The following is an 18,409-nucleotide window of genomic DNA, read 5'->3' as shown; positions in this document are numbered from 1 at the left end:
GGGCATCAACAGACAACTTGATTGCTCAGTGCTATGTCGACTTCTTTTTATCAACTCATAATGTTTTACAAATGTCTGGCATCTGATACTTTGAGAAGAAGGTGGGGGAATAAAAAAATAAAAAAGAAAAAGAAAAAAAAAAACAACCCCAAAACGATCCAAAAAAGAAGTGGAGGTAGAAATTGTTGTTTTAAGGAGATGGTAAGAGACAACAACTCAAGTATACAGACTTTATGAGCAACAAAATAACAGCCAGAACTTACTCTACAAAGTTAAAAGCAATCTGTGCCCTTTACAGAAGAAGAACATATTAAATAACTACTTCTCTACTCACAGAACAGAAAGGTAGATCTAGTCTGCCACCAGATCCACTTCAAGGGAACCCACACTAGAACAAATTGCAGTAATTCCAGGTTGGCTACAAGAAATTGCAACTGAATTGCAATGCTACAAAAATGAGGCTTAATTTTCAAGAAAATCCAGAGACAGAAAGACAAAGACGACTCCCATATTGTGGAAAAAAACCTAGAACAAAGGCTAAATTCCAGGATGCGCTCTCCACCAATTCTTTCACTACCACATACGCTTCTCCCGATCACATCAACATCTGTTCCATTTTAGCTAATTCACGTCAAACCCAGAAGTTATTAACTGACTGCAAATTGTTCGTTATGATCTTTCAGAATAAAGGCAACGGACTGCCACGAACACCCCAATAACACCTGAAGTCCTACTCTTTCCTTGTACCTCTCAAAGGTCAAAGAAAAACCAAAATAGACTGGGGCAACCCAAACGCTGACACCGTGGGACTAAGCGTCTGATCCCCCAGTTAAGCCATTTGCTATTTTCTCTGGTGAGAAGGTGATGTGGGAAAGCAGAAAACTGGTATTTACCAAGAAGCTACAGACAAGGAGGATCTGCCGATCTCCAGTTGTTCACGAGGACTTTAACTGTTTAACCTTGAGATAGGATATTGATGCATGATGAGACCAGCAGCTATCTGACAGTGACAAACAGAATTAAGACCAGATTATTCTACATTAGATGGTATAGCCATACGATTTTAGTGGTGTTACTTTGATCCTGCATCACATGAACTTATAATCAGGATCTAGAAGTTCTAGTACTATATTTATTCTTCCCTATTACTTTCAAAAGGCAATGCTTGAAACAATGCCTTTTTTTTTTTTTTTAAGATGGTATAGTAAGCAATATTTCTTTTAAAATTGCAGCTGTCCAACAGTTTGAGTCTGTTCTTTTTAAAATGAAACAGCCAGAACAAATGGTGGTGGCAATCCCAACGTAAAGAGGCCATCGATTATTAAAATCTCCTTACTATAAATCCTGGATGTTGCTTGTCAGTTTGGTGTGTGACTGTAGTATGAATAAGTAGGTAAAATTCCACTAAGGCTATAGTTTGCTCGATCCTTCTGCTGTGCAAAAACAGAAATAAAAGCTTCCCTGTCTTTTCACTCCTTAGTACCAAAACATTCATACACACATTAAGAAAAAAACCTGCAATGGTGCAATGGTTGCTGATCTAATTCCTTTCTTTCCTGAGTCTGCCCTGATGCTACTTACGAATTTGCCTACTCAAGAAATGCAATAAAACAGAAAACAGACAGCTTCATTCTGCTTCAGTGATCTATATCTAAGGAAAGCACATAAATTTCCCAATGAAATCCATAAATGAAAGACGAGGCCAAGCCCTACCTATATATCTTCAAAGTTACAGAGACAAAGAGGTGCCAACTCCGTGCCCTCTGAAAGCACAAAATCTCCTCCACACTTACCTAAGCAATTTTCACAAGATTAACAGATGTAAAAATGATCCAGTTAGCCTACACCTTCAAGGCGTTTAGGCTGGCTAAAAACCTGCTGAGGAGCCACGTTTTAGGAGTTCACAAAGCGACCTGATAGTTAAGCGCGAGGATGGGATGAGAACAAGCCAAGGAACAGCAACTTCCCCTCACTCCCTCCACCTTCAGAAGTGGAAGGGGGAAAAGGGAAACCCATCCTTCAGACTAAGCTGCTTTCCCCTTTTTAAGCTATTCCCACATCAACGGGGAAGATAAAAATGGAATGTTGTGGAAACACTATGCAAATTTTTATGTATCTAGATACAAAAATTTACATAGGTTTTTAATTTTTATTTTTCACGTAACACAGTCCTGCCCGTCTCTAATACTTCCCGTGCTGTTTCCATCGAAATGCTTCCTCTTACCAGCAGCAACATATCATTTTATCAGGATGCCAGAAGATCATTTCCACACAATGCCAGCAGATGTAATTTTCTTAGATGCACACACAGTTCATCATTTAGATACTAGATGACAAGGTGATCGCAGGGTGACTCTGTAATGCAAGTTTGCTGTTTGGTATTTTGAATTCTCAAATGATAAAAAAAAGACTTATCAAATATAAATATCTTTAAGAAAAAAGTAACAAAAGTGCTACATATGATCAAGGAAAACAATTCCATTAGTTTCTGCTACTTAAAGTAGGTTTGCTTTACAAATATTACCACATCCATTATCAGTATGGCTTCCAATTATTAATTAAATTGCTCGTAGCAGTATAGCTTTCTCACATCTTAACAAGGACAGAGTAAAGAGAACACAAAACATTCACACCCCATTTCTCAGGTAAGAGATCCTCCTGCCTTTAAACAAACAAAAAAGAGTTCGCATTTAGGAGAATATTTATGCTATGATGGTTATCTAGCAAAGGTCAGATGCAAAAGTTCTCCAATAACCTTTCAGGCTAGTCAGGACGTAGGCATTAGTTACACAGACGTGTAAAAATCCACTCACCCATTTTATGACCTTAACACCTTCCTGGAAAACATTGCTTTTGAAAGTGGCAAAGTGGGGAGGGTAGTAGGGTGGGGACAGAAAAGGCGAGAGGAAGAATAAAAGGTAAAATTGTTAATGACAGATCAATAGAGTCTAGACCTCTTCTGAGCAGGCACTGCTAGCCATGCCAAATAATGAATAGTGGTTTTGAGAAGTGGGCTGTTGCCCATTAGACATTCAGCTCATTTTTCATATGATCCCAGGCTGGGTTTCAATCATGGTCCCAGAGGCAGAAGGCAGTACTTATCCACTAAGCCACGCAGCTCGTGAGAGTAGAGGATGTCTGTGTTGAACATGTGAACACCAACCGAAATATGGGAATGTGTTTCCAATGGACATTCTCAGCACAGCACCCAAAAGTAGATCAAGTCACTGTATGACCAGTGAGGCACGGCTTATTGCAGCTGGAAATCATTTATTCCCATGCTGAAGTGGGGTTTCTAGTGTTCTTTTTACTCTCTGTTGATACTCCCGATTTGGTGTCCATCGACCCTGTGCCACTACCTCAGCTTGCATCCTTTCAGTCTCGGAGAAGGAAAAGCGTACAGACTATTTTTCAACACAATCTCTAAGGGTATCCAAGATTTTAAGTGTAGCCTAAGACTTGTAATTGAGGGCTGTCTAAAATACCTGGAAGCACTTTGAATGCTAAGACAGAGCAGCAAGATTTTTCTAGCCACTGGGGCTGGGAGAGGGAGGTTGGTTGGTTGATTGATTATTTATTGGGAATTAATACTGAGAGAGTATATGCAAAGGCTGAGGGCACCATGCCATCTTCACAGAACAAGACCCTAACAGCTAACTGACGTACAAGAAACTGCAAAGTTATACTGTAAGAACACATATTAAGGACCGAGGAAAGTCTGCTAAGGTGCTACGTCTAAAACTAAGTTACTTCTTGCTTTGACCCTCCCCTTTCTTTGCATCAGTCGTCGTCTAGAGCCTCTGTCTTGATCTCGTTGGCTCCTTGCCGGGCCAATGCCAAGATGGTGTGGTTTACCGCTGCCATTTCCACGGCTAATGAAATGGGGTCTTGATGGTCACTATGGCTAGTGCTGTCATCCTGTGCATGCGGAAAGGAGAAGAGAGAAGCATTGTTACTCCATAAGTAGAAAACCAGCGGATAAAAACTTGTGTGTAAAGTAATGGACTAGGGGCAGCAAACTGCACATTTGTTGCAGGGGTAGAAAGTGAAAGGAATTTATAAAATTGATTTAGGACTGATTTCTCTCACTGCGCAGACAAAGGTAAGCAGGGCAAGGAGTGGCATAGCCAATTTTCAAAAGAGAAATTTGAGGGTGGGGGATATTCTGAGGAAAGTATTAAATTATAAAGATAAAAGTGACACACCACATAGGTCAGGAAACTGAACTAAGATAGGAATCATTATCCACTGCACAAATTCATGCTATCCCTACATTTTGAATACTGTATACAGTTCTAGTCATCCCATTGAAAGAGGACGCAATAGAACTAGAAAAGGTAGAGAGAACAGCAGCCCAGGGGAAGAGAGGCATGAGGTGGCTTCCTTACAAGGAGAGGCTAAATAGACTCAGGTTCTTCAGTTTGGAAAAGAAATGGCTGATGGTTGATATGGTAAATGTTTATTACAAATAACTAGTAAATAGAGAACTGTTTGGGGCTTCTTGGGATCTAATAAGCAAAGGCACGCACTGGAATGGTAATAAATTGCAAAGCAGCAACGGGGAGCACTGCTTTACTTATCACGGTTCAGTTGTAGGATTCACCGATTTTTACAACAAACAAAAGTAAAAATGGCTTTAAGGGCAGGGGAGCGGGGGTGCATGTTAGACAAGTTCAGGGAAAATTAGTCTACTAGGAACTATCAAAAATGAAAGCAGATACCGTGGTTGGCCCAGGGAGCCTCTCAAAACTACTGACTTCAAGAAGCTGGAACTGTAATAAAATCATGCTGTTCTTTAAAAATACTTTTTCCTTAAATACTACTACTGACCACATTCAGAAACAGGTTACAAACCCAGACTAACCCTTGGTCTAAACCAGTATCCTATGAAGACACTGAATTCACACAAGTATAGGGAAAAAGATGCTGAAAACCTCCTAGACTGTTAAGAAAAACAGTGCAATGATTTCAGGGGACTGAAACTACCAGGGTTCAAATATCCAGGTGAACATACTGCCAGGTTCTCCGGTCCGCTGAACTACACGCCATGTATTTCTTTGCATCCATTCTCTAAAGAGGAAAGCCTCTCAGCTGTAAGAGGACTGCCGTGTTGACGGCTGTGATGGTTGGCAAGCAAAACTAAGAGAGAGAAACTGCTGCTACAGGACTGCAACGGCACTTGTAAAGTCACTAAACAAGAAGGGCTACCTTCCACAGGTGTGTAATGGCCATACAATAGCAGACCTGAAAGTCCAACAATTCTAGCATAAATTTCATAGTGAGCTGTCCATGTTTATCCGTCTACATCCGCAATAGGTTTTGGTTTTGAATGACAGGAAGGAGAATCAGCAATACCCAATCTCTAATCCTACCTGTCAAATAAATTCTTATGGGACACTGGCAAAAATCACTGTGTTTTCCCCTCTTTAAAATGGGGTACAAATAGTTAGCGCACCATGATCTGAATTTTTTTAATTTACAGAAAGGAAATGATAAACATTTATCAGTCTTCCAACAGCCTTTAAGTGATGAACTTGCAAAATGTAAAATTTAGAATGTGTATTACACATTTTTAAATTATGATGCCAAGTGGCAAATGCTGAGAGGGACAGAAAATCCTGAGGTTATTTAAAGGAATGCATTAATTTACAACAAGTGTAGGGCAAATATTGTGTTGTGGACACACTCTAAGGTCCTCTCAGTACTCTTTACCACTGTAATACTCACAAAGCCCTGACTCTGGAAGTTTAGTCACTTCATTAGTATTTGGATGAAGTTTGCGTTCTAAAGTTTACTAGAGCTTAAGTGGAAACTTTAACGCTGTGGAAAACAGAATTTATAGTTTTAACAGCTAAGGGATGTTAAATGGTCATCAGGAGAACTTCCCATTTAATCCGCTTCACTGCTAATGCCTAATTACACTTTGTAGAGGACCCCAGCCAGATTATTGAGAAATTCAATTTTTAAGGACTCTAAACAAAGATCTTTAAATTTTAACAACCAACTTATTTCTCTTTTCGAAGTATTTTGGATAACACACAGAAGAAAAAGATAGTTTGGGAGTCTACATAACACTTCATACTGAGGGACTGAGGTCCTGTCTCTGGCTGATAAGGAATCAGCCGTGCTCGGCAGCAATTTCAAAATATTTTGTCAGAGAACAGCCTCTCATCATCTACAGCTAGCAAGGTGGATTCCACCAAATCTGCTGGTGATGACCTATAAAAAGGGCCTTAATACCCACCAGAAGCAGAGTGGCTGGGAATGCCTCTGCCAGATATCTGTTGTCCTGGGCCCCAGCCAAGTCTGCCAGTGATGCATTCCAGGACACTCCGTTGCCATTATACGCCACCAGCAGCCTTTAGAGAGGGAGAGCCACCTACTTCTCCCAAACGAGTCAATTAAAGGCGATCTGCCCACCCCAGATGCTGGGTGTAGCACAGAACACGGCTCATATCAAAACCAGAACCAAGTAAGTGAATCGTTCAAGTCCACTGGTGCCAAGCACACACGGCCCTGAGGGGTTTTGGCCAACACTGACACCTGAAGGAAATTTGGGAAGGGGATGCAATACCTGTCAGGAAGGTGTGTGAAGAAAGGGTCACCAACTTTAGGGTAGGTGAGGGCTCAGAGTGCGGGAAGGGGTATTCTTTTGCTAGAGAATTTAAAAAAGAAGTTGCTGTCAAGGGTTAAAAATAACCAAGAAAAAGAGAGAATAGGCAAGAATTAAAATGCAAAAAGAAAAAAGAAGGAAAAAAAGACAGATAATACGTAAACAATCCAAATAGTGGCACATCCTTGATAAACAATATAAAACAGGTATGGGGCCAAATAAACGTCAAACCTTATTTAATCAAATCCTTTCCCCCCACCCTTCACCCTTTGTCTGTCAGTGTTTTAGGGATGGGCCCGAGACGCTCCTCAAAGGTACTCCCACAGCCAAAGAGAGGGAGCTCAGCACCTTATAGGAGGGTGCTCAGTATCCTGCTGGGCAACGTTGACAAAAGGGATTATGAAGTGTACTGGGCAGGGGCTTACGTCTGCGCTGCCTGGGTGCCAGATACGCGACTCGCAGTGGCTGCAGCACAGGCTGTAACGGGGACTCTCTTGCAGAAAGAAATAATAGGTGCAAGAGGAAAACCCGTGCCTGGTTTTGCAAGGAAGCGTGTTGGTGCCTGATACATAGGAGCAACTGTTCAAGACCTGTACATCCTTCCTGGAGGGCGGGTAGCTAGAATGGTGCCGGGGGGAAGGAGAGCGCAAGTGATGCATGGCGCACTGGGTGAGTTAACACTCTCCTAACATTTTTCATACATTGCGTGTGGCGTGAATGGTGTAACTTGCTTGTTTGGAGCAGATCCTCCTGTCTTCTTCTACCTTCTCTGCTTCTCTGCCTCCCTCTGAACATCTTCCCTCCTCCTCCCCATTGCGTACTTGCCAAGTGTCCTGTTGTATGACAATAAATCCATGTGGGTGAATACTGGTTGCTCAACACATTCAAACAGAGGAGCTGTGCTCTTCCACTTTCCCCATTACAATTACATAAAAGCAAAACAAAAACAAGAGACATCTGATTTGCAAGAGGTAGAAGGTCTCTTCAACGTGTCACGTGAACTCTCCCTTTTTGGGCCATGAGGCTCGGCCACGATGCTTACCTGCTCTGAGTAGTCATTGCCATCAACATCGTCACTGTTGGAATGACCTCCCGGACTCTGTACATCTATTCCATGGCTCTCCAGGATTGCTGCTTCTTCGAAAAAAGCAAATGGATCCCTAATTTATCTGATGCATTAGAGTAATTAAAAGTAACTACTTTTTTTTCCAAGAGTTTAGAATAACTGGAAGAACAGAGTTAGTTCTTAGCCTCTTCCTCTTCACTGTGAAGGTAGCACATGTACAGATACTGGTTTGCCTGAAATCCTTCCCTGCCAACTAACAGACTTGTTTGCGAGTAAGAACTTGTTTCCTAGCCAGTCCTATTGGAAATTAGCTTAATTTCTAATGCACTGGAGTGGCAAAGGCATTCCCTGTAGATCTTCCCACACAGTTTAGACTGGCAAGACTTGAGGGGAGCAGGGAGTGTCTGAAAACAGATGGAGAAAATTTTTAAAGCACTTAAGGGATTTAAAAACACACAGATCTTCATCTTCCAGTAGGATCCATGCATCTAAAGGACCCTTTGGTTCTTCTTCATCTCCTTCTAACCCTCCTCCCCATGCAGGTCAGATACAGCTATAACTGCACCCACCTTGGACTAACTTTGCTTTGCTGTTGTGTCCCCCACCCCCGAACAGGTTTCATTTAAAAAAAAAAAAAATTAGGTTAAATTTCAGTACCACATTAAATGATGTAAAAATACATTTTTCTTATTCACAAATATGACAAAAGGAAGCAGACAGCAACGATTTGACATTTGTCATAACATTTGACACAGCAGACGGCAAAATATTTGATGGTTGCAAAAGGAGTGGTTAACAGGCAGGTATGGATCTCTGTTTGCCCACATATTGCAAACGTAATTCTGCAGAGCATCTAAGTAAGTGCATAAAACTTTGCATGCATTGCAGATTTCTTGAATCCTGGTCTCTAGTGTGAGTTTATTCTCATTAGAATGTCTTACGTTTGTTCACGTTAGAAGGTCTACTTCTGACAAGTTCAGAGTCACTTCTAATTTCCTTACCATCAGCTCCTCGGGTAAAGAACCTGCGGGGCTAACGCTGAAGTGACTTTTGTTTTAGCCTGATTATCAAGAAAAATTATTACTTTGTTCCAGTCACTTGTCACTGTGCAACCCCGTGGAAAGCAGTAAGGAGCACAGGTGTAACCCGAATGAGAAGTTGGGTTGCAGAGCCTTCGGACCTAGTGGTTGGAGCTGAGATGTAAAACAACTCATCTGGACTCAGAGTCCTGTGGGGTCTCAGGGATGGCAGTAAGAAAGACACCCCCAGGTTTTTGGCTGAAAAAACGAGCATATTTCAGTGGAACACAGACACAAGGAAACGTACAACCAGATGAAAGCTCTTCACAACGGCCACTTTTCATTTAAACAGCACGCTAAGGCTGCGAACTTGCAATCGTCTCACTTTCCCTCATTTCCAGTGCAGATATTTTGAGGTTTTATGTTAGATTTTATTTTGGATACCCAAAGGACCCTGAGCACAGGGAAATACGATTCTCCTTCTGCCAATAAAATTCTCACTTTGGTTTTTAAAAATGATCTTCCAGTAAAACTTCATAATGGCTTCATTTTTTCTGCATCAATGATTGAATTCCATAAATCAAATTCTTACCCATATTTTAGAAGAAATCTGGAACAGCAAGAGACTAATTTTAAAAATTGCTCTGCATTTCTTAAGAATGTCAGAACCTCTAATATTTTCATTAATACAATTTTGTGTAATTTCCACCTCTCCTGAGCAAGTCTATGTATTAAACCTTGGAAGCAGGCTCTCTGATACATTACCGATATTGGCTCTTCTCTTGATTTCCTTTCTTCTGTTGGCAAACCAATTGTACACTTTAAGGGAGGTAACTCGCTCCAAATCCGATAACTTTTTTCCTATGAAGGCAACAGTGAAGGAAAAAAAAAAATACAGCCTTGTTACTCACTGGATTCCAGAGGTAGGCAAATGGCCCTTACACATGTGATAAACCCCTGAAATACAGGCAACACTGAAAAGTTATTATAATTGAGAATCAAGTGAATTTTATGTGAATCACAGTACTGTGGCCAGATGCTATGGTAATAAATGCCAAATATCTCTCTGAAAACAAAGTAGCCTTTCTTCTGTTTTTTTAAAATCTGAAATACAGGAATTTCTTTGCAGCTTCAATCAACTAAATCCAGAGCCGTAGGAGAATAGAGGGCTGCTTTTCTAGTTCAAGCACAATGCTGAGACTCAAAAAACTCCAATTCACTTCACAGCCCTCCCACAAATCGCATACCCTTGGGCTAGCTCTTACTGTGTGCCGCGAGGATATAGTTCAATGACGTGTTTTCTTCAGCAGCAAAATGAATGGAGGGGTTTTGTGTCATCCCCTCCAATCTGCTTTTCCTTCCCCTGCACCACCAGCTGCTATCGCGCTCCCACAGCACTAATCACACCCTCCCAATTGTGCCAGGACACTTGCCATCTTTTGGGAGAATGGGCGTGGATGCTGGGAACCAGATCACTGGAGTTTTACACTTAAACCAGAAAAAAAAATAATAATGCCAACAACCGCCAGCCAGCTACAGGAAACAATGCCTTCTTCTGATCACCAGCCTCAAAGAGGGAAGACTGGAGCGATTCAGCGTTGTAAAGACATCATGGAAACCTCTTCAGCTGGCCTTGACCCTATGTAAAATATTTAATGTAGCTGCATCCTCAGTCCTCTGCAGGCTACATGGGGATGAGACTCCCCTGCTTCAGACTGTTTCTCAAGGTTTATTTATTCAGCATACAAAACATTTGTGTAATTGCAGCAATCTGCAAACGTAAGTAAGAAGAGAGGAGACAAGTGAAAGAGAAAAATCTGGAAATGGATAGCTACGCTGTTTCCTAATGCTTTGTGTCGGTACCACTCACAGTATGTTACTGATCCTGAGACACAGTCTTTAAGCACTTGGTTCCAAGTTGCTCAACCAACCAGCGGCATAGCCAGGAATAAAATCCTAACCTCTCTGGGGCTCTACCTGATAGATCATTCTGCTTCCACAATGAAGAGACAAGAGGCAACACATAAAAGCTGCAACACGGGAAATTTTGACTAGGTCTTAGGAAAAAGTATTTTGCCACGCGAGTGCTCAACATTGTGCAACAGGGGCCCAGAGGTGGGAAAACCTCCGGTTTTGGAGATATTCAAAACTGAATGAGGTAAAGCCCTGAGCAACCTAATCTAACCTGGTCCTGCCTGAACAGATGATCTCCAGAGGTCACTTCCAGCCTAAATTGCTCTACGACTCTGTACTATCCTGTGACTGTCCCAATGTTCAGAAGTCATGCCTTAGCTTTCCTTTGGCTTAATTTTTATTCTGGTTATAAAAATCTAAATGTATCCAAAACACAAACTTCTGAAAACTACGTAAATGTTTGGTTAGCAAAACTAAGCAAAGGCAGGTGCGTCCACTAATGCTACACTGAACATTCATGCTCCTCTGCCAAGTATGACTTCTCCAGGAACAGGGAACATGCAACTTGTTGACCCAAACACAAGGTCCTCCATTAAGACACAGATTCTAATATAAGACCCCTGTCTAGAAGCTGTGAAGAAAATTGAAAGCCAGGAAAGCTGTGCTCCTTACTCCTCCGAGGACCTGCTGTATGATCTCCAGCACGCCCCAGCCTGTGAACCTGAGGTTCCCCATCTGTGAAATGGAACCAGTAAAACCCACTTTCATGGAGTGTGATAAAATTCTCAGATCACTACTAAGTGCTTATAGAAGTCCTTTGAAATAACTGAACGCAAAGAATGAAAGCCTTTCAGACATGTTTATTTTCTTAGCAATGCCATTTACAAAGCTGTGTAAGTGAAATGTTCAGATGCACAACTTGGATTTCATACCTCAACTGGTGGGAATTTAAGTTTCAGACATCTGCATTTAGGTTTGAAAATTGCATCGACTGCCACGTTCAAGTATGGCAGCTTCGAACAACACAAGTTATAGAATGCTCAAGAAGAAACCTACTACTAGTTGAGAGCACTACATTTGTTGTAATAGCCATAAAATGAGATTTGCTGAATTTAGCAGGAAATGTTGAAAACTAATTGCAATTGCCTTTGGAATGGACACCACGATCAGCTCCTCACCTGGCTTTTGTATAACTGCGTTACAGGCGTTCGCAATTTCTTCTCTCTTTGCCTCATCTGGATATTGATTCTCATTGAAGTAACTGCAAGGGGGGCAAAAAAAAAAAAAAAAGAAAGATTTTTTTTTTCCAGCAATCAGAGGATGAATGCTCCAAAGCAGGTTCACTAAAAACAGTTAGCTTATGCATCACTCTTACAGACTTAACACAGACACAGTAAATTCTCTGTAATAAGGTAATAACGGCACGCGCTCATATCCACATAGAGTGGGTAAAACTTCCCGAACGCCTCAGCTAAAGGACTATTATCTCTGCAGTTGCAGTTGTCACTTTGGCATTCGGAATATTGTACCAGGAGATACAACAAAGTAGGCGATGCCACGAATATCAGCTAAGACTGTCAAGTGAAGCATCATGTCAGAAGACCTCATAGGCCAGGTCTCTGCCTTTTTTTTAACCATTTACTTTAGTTTTTTCCTGACATATTCCCAGCATAGGCAATATCCTGCAAATGAAGGAGCTGTTCAATATTTATTTTGATCCCTGGGTTAATATATACACACATACATACTTGTATAGATCCTGCACACACACACACACAAATACTGCATCTCTGAGACAGATATGGTATCAAGATCGTACAGACAAAATTACACAGTAATTCAGTAAGATTTCTAGTCAGACTAGTTTTTTTAAAGCACAATTTAAAAATTTTAAACCTTCCTCAGAACAACATATCAAGTATAGCATATTGTAACAGTATTTTTTCTGAATAATTGTGATTTAATTGTACTTTATATGCAGTAAACATCCTATAAAATTTAACCTGTTTTCTCTTTTACTTCATTTAAGTGCTTTACAAATTTTAATGAACTGATTTACATTCTACAGAGCTTATCAGATTTGCATTAAAAACAACAAAAAGTCTTGTTTACTTCAATGGACTCTGATAAGCATGCCGTAAGCAGGGAGTACTGTAGTTTTTCTGTAGATTGTCCGTAATATATAATCCGATTGTCCGTAATATAAGAATTCTTTGATCAACTTTGCTCAGCAGCAGGTTCAGCTGTTGGACAGCTGCTCTGTGTTTGACAAGAAGGTACTTCCTTTAATTGCAGATCATTTGGTAGTTGGGAGAGTTAGGCATATTTAGGCAATTATTATTTTCCATGGTCATATTTCTCCTCCAGCGGATCGGCCGCAGCACAGTTACTTTATGCGGAAACCTGGATTCTGTTCCATACAGCAATTTTTTCTGTCCAACTTTCTTTTGAGTAAGTGGTACTAATGCAGATCTTGCTATTTCAATCCCCATTTATTTCACTTTACCGTAAATACAGATTTTGAACATTCAGTTCGAACTTTAGGTACCACTTCTTCATCCCATTGTTCACAGTGTTATTTACAGTTGCAGCTATGCCCACAAACAGAGTCCTGTTTCAACGTTGCTACTCATTGACTAAGAGAAATCACACATTAGCACAGCTAGTTGCACTGTTGAGGTACTTCCACTTGATTTGCTAGCTTAGGGAGCAAACGAAACCACAAAAATAGCTCCATCTTCACTAAATGAAGGGCAGACTATGCCCCTACTACCGATTTGGGCTTTGGAGGCAATCACATTTACACATAAACATCCACTACTTCTTCCCTGGACGTCTTGAGTTGCTCTTATGAAGTAAATCCGGAGAGACTGACCGTAACTGCAATTCCCACTGAGCTTGAACCCACTCTGAAAAACAGCTGAGATACTTGTCATTAGATCTGAAGAGGAGGACACCTGGTTACACTTACTTTCTGGGAAGCTTCAAGTACGTAGCACTGTCAACTCTTGGCATTGGCACCAGCAGGAACGCTCCCTGAACTGTCAGCAAGAGATTTTCTTTCCCCGCTGCTTTCAGCGGTACCCCCAGCCTCTGGGGATGGCATTTGTAAAAACATATTCTCTCCTCTTCCAGACATATCGTCCCTTCCATTATTATATCCTTTAAAGTGATATGTGTGTCTGTCTGAATTTTCTGATAAACTTCTTTTCAAAGGGGTCGTGTTCTGTACAAAGGGGTTTTTTGAGAATGAAGAACTTGAAAAACAGACCAGAAAATGCTTTTTCTAGTAGTTAATGATGGAAGCAGAAGCTCAGGATCCCAGTCCAACTGCCTCATTACCACTTCTCAGCTCTCCCACCTACAAAATAGGGAACTCTGCTCTGCCCAGAGCCAGGGACTATTTCCTCTTTTAAGTGCCATGAGATAAAGGAACATCACGACACCGCAGCTGAAAACTGGTGTACTATTATTTACGTGAATATATTGTAAGATCTGGAGGCCTCGTCAGGAATCCAGGTCTTTACTGTGTGTACAAAAATTAACTTGGCAAATTTTGGTAGCCGTAACAGCTATTGCATGGACTCCCTTTTGCTGAACGTTATTTATTTTCTTTATAGATACTTGTCAAAAGTCATGAACAAACACCACAAAAGAAACCCCATAAAATTAGAAAACCTGATGGATCTACACAGTGATGTACTAAAACCAGAAGCTGAAAGCCTGGTAACGTGCAATAATACGGATCTAGACCACCTGTGGTCACAAAGTTGCTAGACAATGCTTAACGTTATGAAAGAAATGACAAAATACGTAAAAATAAGAAATGGTGTATACTTGAGCTGCCCATTCTTATGTTGATGCAAGAAACCGAGACACCAATTATGAAGAAAAGACAACACAAGAGCCGCCAGTGATCCTTCTCTTGGCACGTAACTAAATACTATCCTTTTAGCAAGCCACTGACTGCTTTACGCTTTTGCTGGCTCTAACGAAAAAGCTCACATTTGCTAATACTAACAAAACTCAGGCTCAAGTTTACAATTCTCCAGGATAACAGGAAATCTCCCTGTGCTGGAGCTAACTTTCAGAACTGGACAATGAGTGAGACACCTCTTCTGGCAAACGAGGAAGTTTTCTTTGTATAGTTCAATTGTTTTTGTGATTTAGAAAAAAGTCACTGCTGAAACACTAATTCTTATCTTAACACATTTTCACAGAATCGTAGATTCTTTGGGCTGGAAGGGTCCTTTTAAGGTCATCTAGTCCAACCTTATTTTCCAACTGAATAAGCTATAAACATTTTTATTTGATTGGATCCAAACATATTTTTCCTCATTCTGAAACATTTTCTTTAAATTCTAACACAAATTTCTTATCTTCTAATGTAAGTGTCCAAAAGTTTCTACAAGAAAAGTGATTACCACTTGAAAAATCTGAAATTGTTTTCATCCTGACACCCTGTTTTACGAAAAAACACCAAAAATTTCAGAAGTTTTCAGGCAGCTCTCCTGGTAAATAAGACATTTTCACGGAGATCACAAAGCTAAGCAGGTACCAGAGGGGAGGCGGAAGGCAACCTCCCGAGTACTTAAATTCGGTTTCTGTAGTTGGCACAATGCCTGCTGGCTCATTCCTTATCCACATTAATGACGTGCCTCCTCCTTGCCTCACACATTCAAGCTGCCTATAAACTTGTCCATCCCTCAACTCGTGCTCCTCAAAACTGTATCATCTCCTCAACTTCCCCTGATAATATTCTCCTCCATCACCATACTGTGCTTTTAACCTTTGACAGAGTGCAAGCTGGTTTTATTAGAGAAGAGATCATACTCGGGAGTTTTCAGTCTTAAGGGAAAAGGTCTTGTAGCTACAGGTAACCAAAAACATACACCCTCAACCCTAAGAGCCGATTTTCATCCTCAGCCTCCAAATTCTCCGTATACACCCTCTACCAATACATTCATGTTTCATTCCCACCACTTATTTCAAGGTCTTAACAGGACTGCTGGGTGATATACCATGGCACAAAACACAACACTTAAAGCCTCCCAACGTTTCTGGAAAGTAGGTGAGAATAACTGAGTTTTCAAGCTAGAGAAGCCATTGAAAAATTTCAAGACTTCACCATTGACTGTTTTAGTTTGCTCATGTAGAAGCTGTAAAAACACTGTGAATTTTTTACTACAGTCCTTGCTAGAAGGAAATAAATTAATCTGCCTCCAGTTCTGTTTCTTATCAGCCAGGTATACCCTTGCTAAAGAACGTGGGATGTCTGAATTTCTCTTCACAGCTACAGACCACAGCCTGTTTACAATCTGAAAAGTTCCTGAAAACTACAGATGAAGAATATGAAGCAATATGAACTTAAAAAAAAAAGAGCAGACACAAGTCAATCCTGCAAAGGCACACTGCTTTCTAGACAAAGGGCGGCTGTCAGCTGAACACCTTCGATGAAGAAACCAAATGATCTCTTTTGTAGAAAATGACAGTGGAGGATTAAAATGAAAAGTGGCCAAATAATTTACACGAGATGAGAATCCATATGATGGTAAAGAATGTAGATATCCTTGAAGCGGTTTCATTTCAATAACACTGAAGCCTAGAAAAATTGCAGATTCAGAGAAACCCTCTTTCTTTCAGGGATAATGTGTTTAGGACAATGACAGAGAGAGAATCCATCTCAGCCCCGGGCTCTGTAATGGAAGTAAACTCATTCCCCCCTCCCTCTTTACCAAGGTGCCCCTATCTCAGCTCCTGCAATAGCTGCCAATCTTTTTTTGCTTGGCTGTACGGCTCCCGTTATCCAGGCTTAGATATCAGATGCATTAAGCAATGCCTCAGTAGTGTTCCTGATAATCCACAGTGGAAGTTTTGCTGCTTCGTATCAGCTCACAGCTGCCAGGGAAGTGTCTGAAACAACCCAAGCTACGGAGCAGCGGAAGGACGCCCAGGTTCGGTGCTTTTTCATAGGGCTGGATGTCAGACACAAACAGATAAAAACCCAGCACTGCTCAAAAGACCCCGGGAAAGGCTTAGTTTACAGCATGACATAATGGTTAAAGCTTCGAAGTGTGGAAGTGATTCAAAGCAAAGAGGCTCAAATGTGTTGAGGGTAACAATTCACCGCGGGTCAGCTGTTACGGCAGAATTACACCGGCTCAAAGTGAGGTAATTCAGGTATGAGCACATCAGGGCAATCTCACTGAAAGAAGGATAATTTACCTTGCAATTAACGGGCGGTAAGAACACACAGGTGGATATTTATTGAAGAACAGCGGACAAGCTGCAAGTTCACCCCCTCACTTAACTTCGTATTTGTGGCCCCGGGTTCCCACTTCCACCAGTCTGGGAGGCACCTGGAAGTGAAATAACCCAGCACTCTTGCCGGGGCTCTAACTCCTCCAGCAAAGACCACCTTCCCGGAGACTCAGGCTGCAGTCCAGCTTTAGACAATTTAAGCACAGACTGAAAGGAACGGTCCTAGCCTCTCCCTTCACTCTGTTTTTTGGGCAGGTTTTCTGCCCGACTGCATCTCTGGTCCAGCCTGCCACACATGCCAAGAGCAGTCGTTGCACATGCCAAGAGAGGCGGGGAGGGGACGCGCGGAACACACAGCCGGTCTGCCCGACTGCATCTCTGGTCCAGCCTGCCACACATGCCAAGAGCAGTCGTTGCACATGCCAAGAGAGGCGGGCAGGAGACGGCTGAAACACGCAGCTGGGACCAGTTCCTTCAATGGCAGCTCACACACATCCTCTTCAACTGATGCTAAAAGCAAAGGCTGAGTGATGGGCTCGGCGACTGGCCCGGGGACGGATGGAAAAAAAGAACTGCCCATTTTCCCAGCTCCCACTGACCTCTGTTGATGAAGAGAAGATCTTGCTGCAACCAGGGACTGAGTTCCCTGCCAAACCCTCTGGTGTCTCAAAATACACGAGTGCAAACTGCTCTTTTCGATAAGACTGCCTGTAATTTCAGCTCCCTATCTAGTTTCCCTTCAAACAGTACCTCTGCTTTCCATTGACAATTTACATAAAACACTCAAATATACTTATCTACTTTATCTCTCATTAGTATATTTATCAACATAGTATTACCCAGTAGCAAGAGGTCATTGTTTCAGTTTCTGCGGCTTTTAACAGAACTATTATTCAGGCTGTCAAATCAATGGAAATATTTCTGAAGTTAGACTGTCATCTGTGCCTGAGATCTTATCTCTGCATGGCATGAGACAGACTGTCAAAGAAGTGACATTCAAAGCATAATCTCGTCGGAAAGTGTAATGACTAGTTTACTTCCCAGTAAATACTGGCCAAGAATATCGCTAATGCCATTTTCAGCGAGGTCAACAGATGACACCATCCATTTTATCTACTGATATATCTACAGATTCTATAATAACTGCATGCGTGTCAACTAAACAGTTCACTCCACAATACATAGCAAAGTCATTTCTATTCTAGACAGCAAAATTAAAGCTCAAATGTACCCTCTCCACAGATAAACTCTGATGGAGCTGAGAATTACACTGAAGACACCATCTTCTCTTTCCCCCAGGACTGCAAAATGTAACCACCGGTTTAGCTGCTACGGGAAACATCTGGAGAGCCACTTTTGCACTTGAGATCAGCCAAGGATGAGAACTACAGCTCTTTGGATGCGAGCAGGTGAACTTGAGTCTAGACATTCCTGCAGCACCAGCTCAACTAGACCTTCCATCCAGCCAAAAGACCAATTTAAAAAAAAAACAAACTCAAAAACCCAGAAAAACCACTGATGAACACAACTGCTACA

General features: G+C 41.5%; 1 protein-coding gene across 1 annotated transcript in view; it reads right to left on the bottom strand.

Moving 5' to 3' along the window:
* Positions 1 to 3,524: 3,524 nt before the first annotated feature.
* The window catches only part of LOC104617550 (homeobox-containing protein 1-like), a 47,172-nt gene continuing 32,287 nt past the window's right edge, over positions 3,525 to 18,409 (bottom strand). Inside the window, exons 4-8 of the mRNA XM_010282901.1 lie at positions 11,791 to 11,873; positions 9,464 to 9,559; positions 7,656 to 7,750; positions 7,345 to 7,446; positions 3,525 to 3,918 (exon numbers count right to left, since the gene is read on the bottom strand). Of these exons, the coding sequence (XP_010281203.1) occupies positions 3,781 to 3,918; positions 7,345 to 7,446; positions 7,656 to 7,750; positions 9,464 to 9,559; positions 11,791 to 11,873 (514 nt within the window). The 3' untranslated portion in view covers positions 3,525 to 3,780. The remainder of the gene's footprint in view (positions 3,919 to 7,344; positions 7,447 to 7,655; positions 7,751 to 9,463; positions 9,560 to 11,790; positions 11,874 to 18,409) is intronic.

The sequence above is a fragment of the Phaethon lepturus genome, unplaced genomic scaffold (assembly GCF_000687285.1).
Source record: "Phaethon lepturus isolate BGI_N335 unplaced genomic scaffold, ASM68728v1 scaffold19282, whole genome shotgun sequence".
In the NCBI taxonomy this organism is placed as follows: Eukaryota; Metazoa; Chordata; class Aves; order Phaethontiformes; family Phaethontidae; genus Phaethon; species Phaethon lepturus.
The sequence above is the reverse complement of the archived record's forward strand: the minus strand, read 5'-3'. Positions and strand labels throughout refer to the sequence as shown.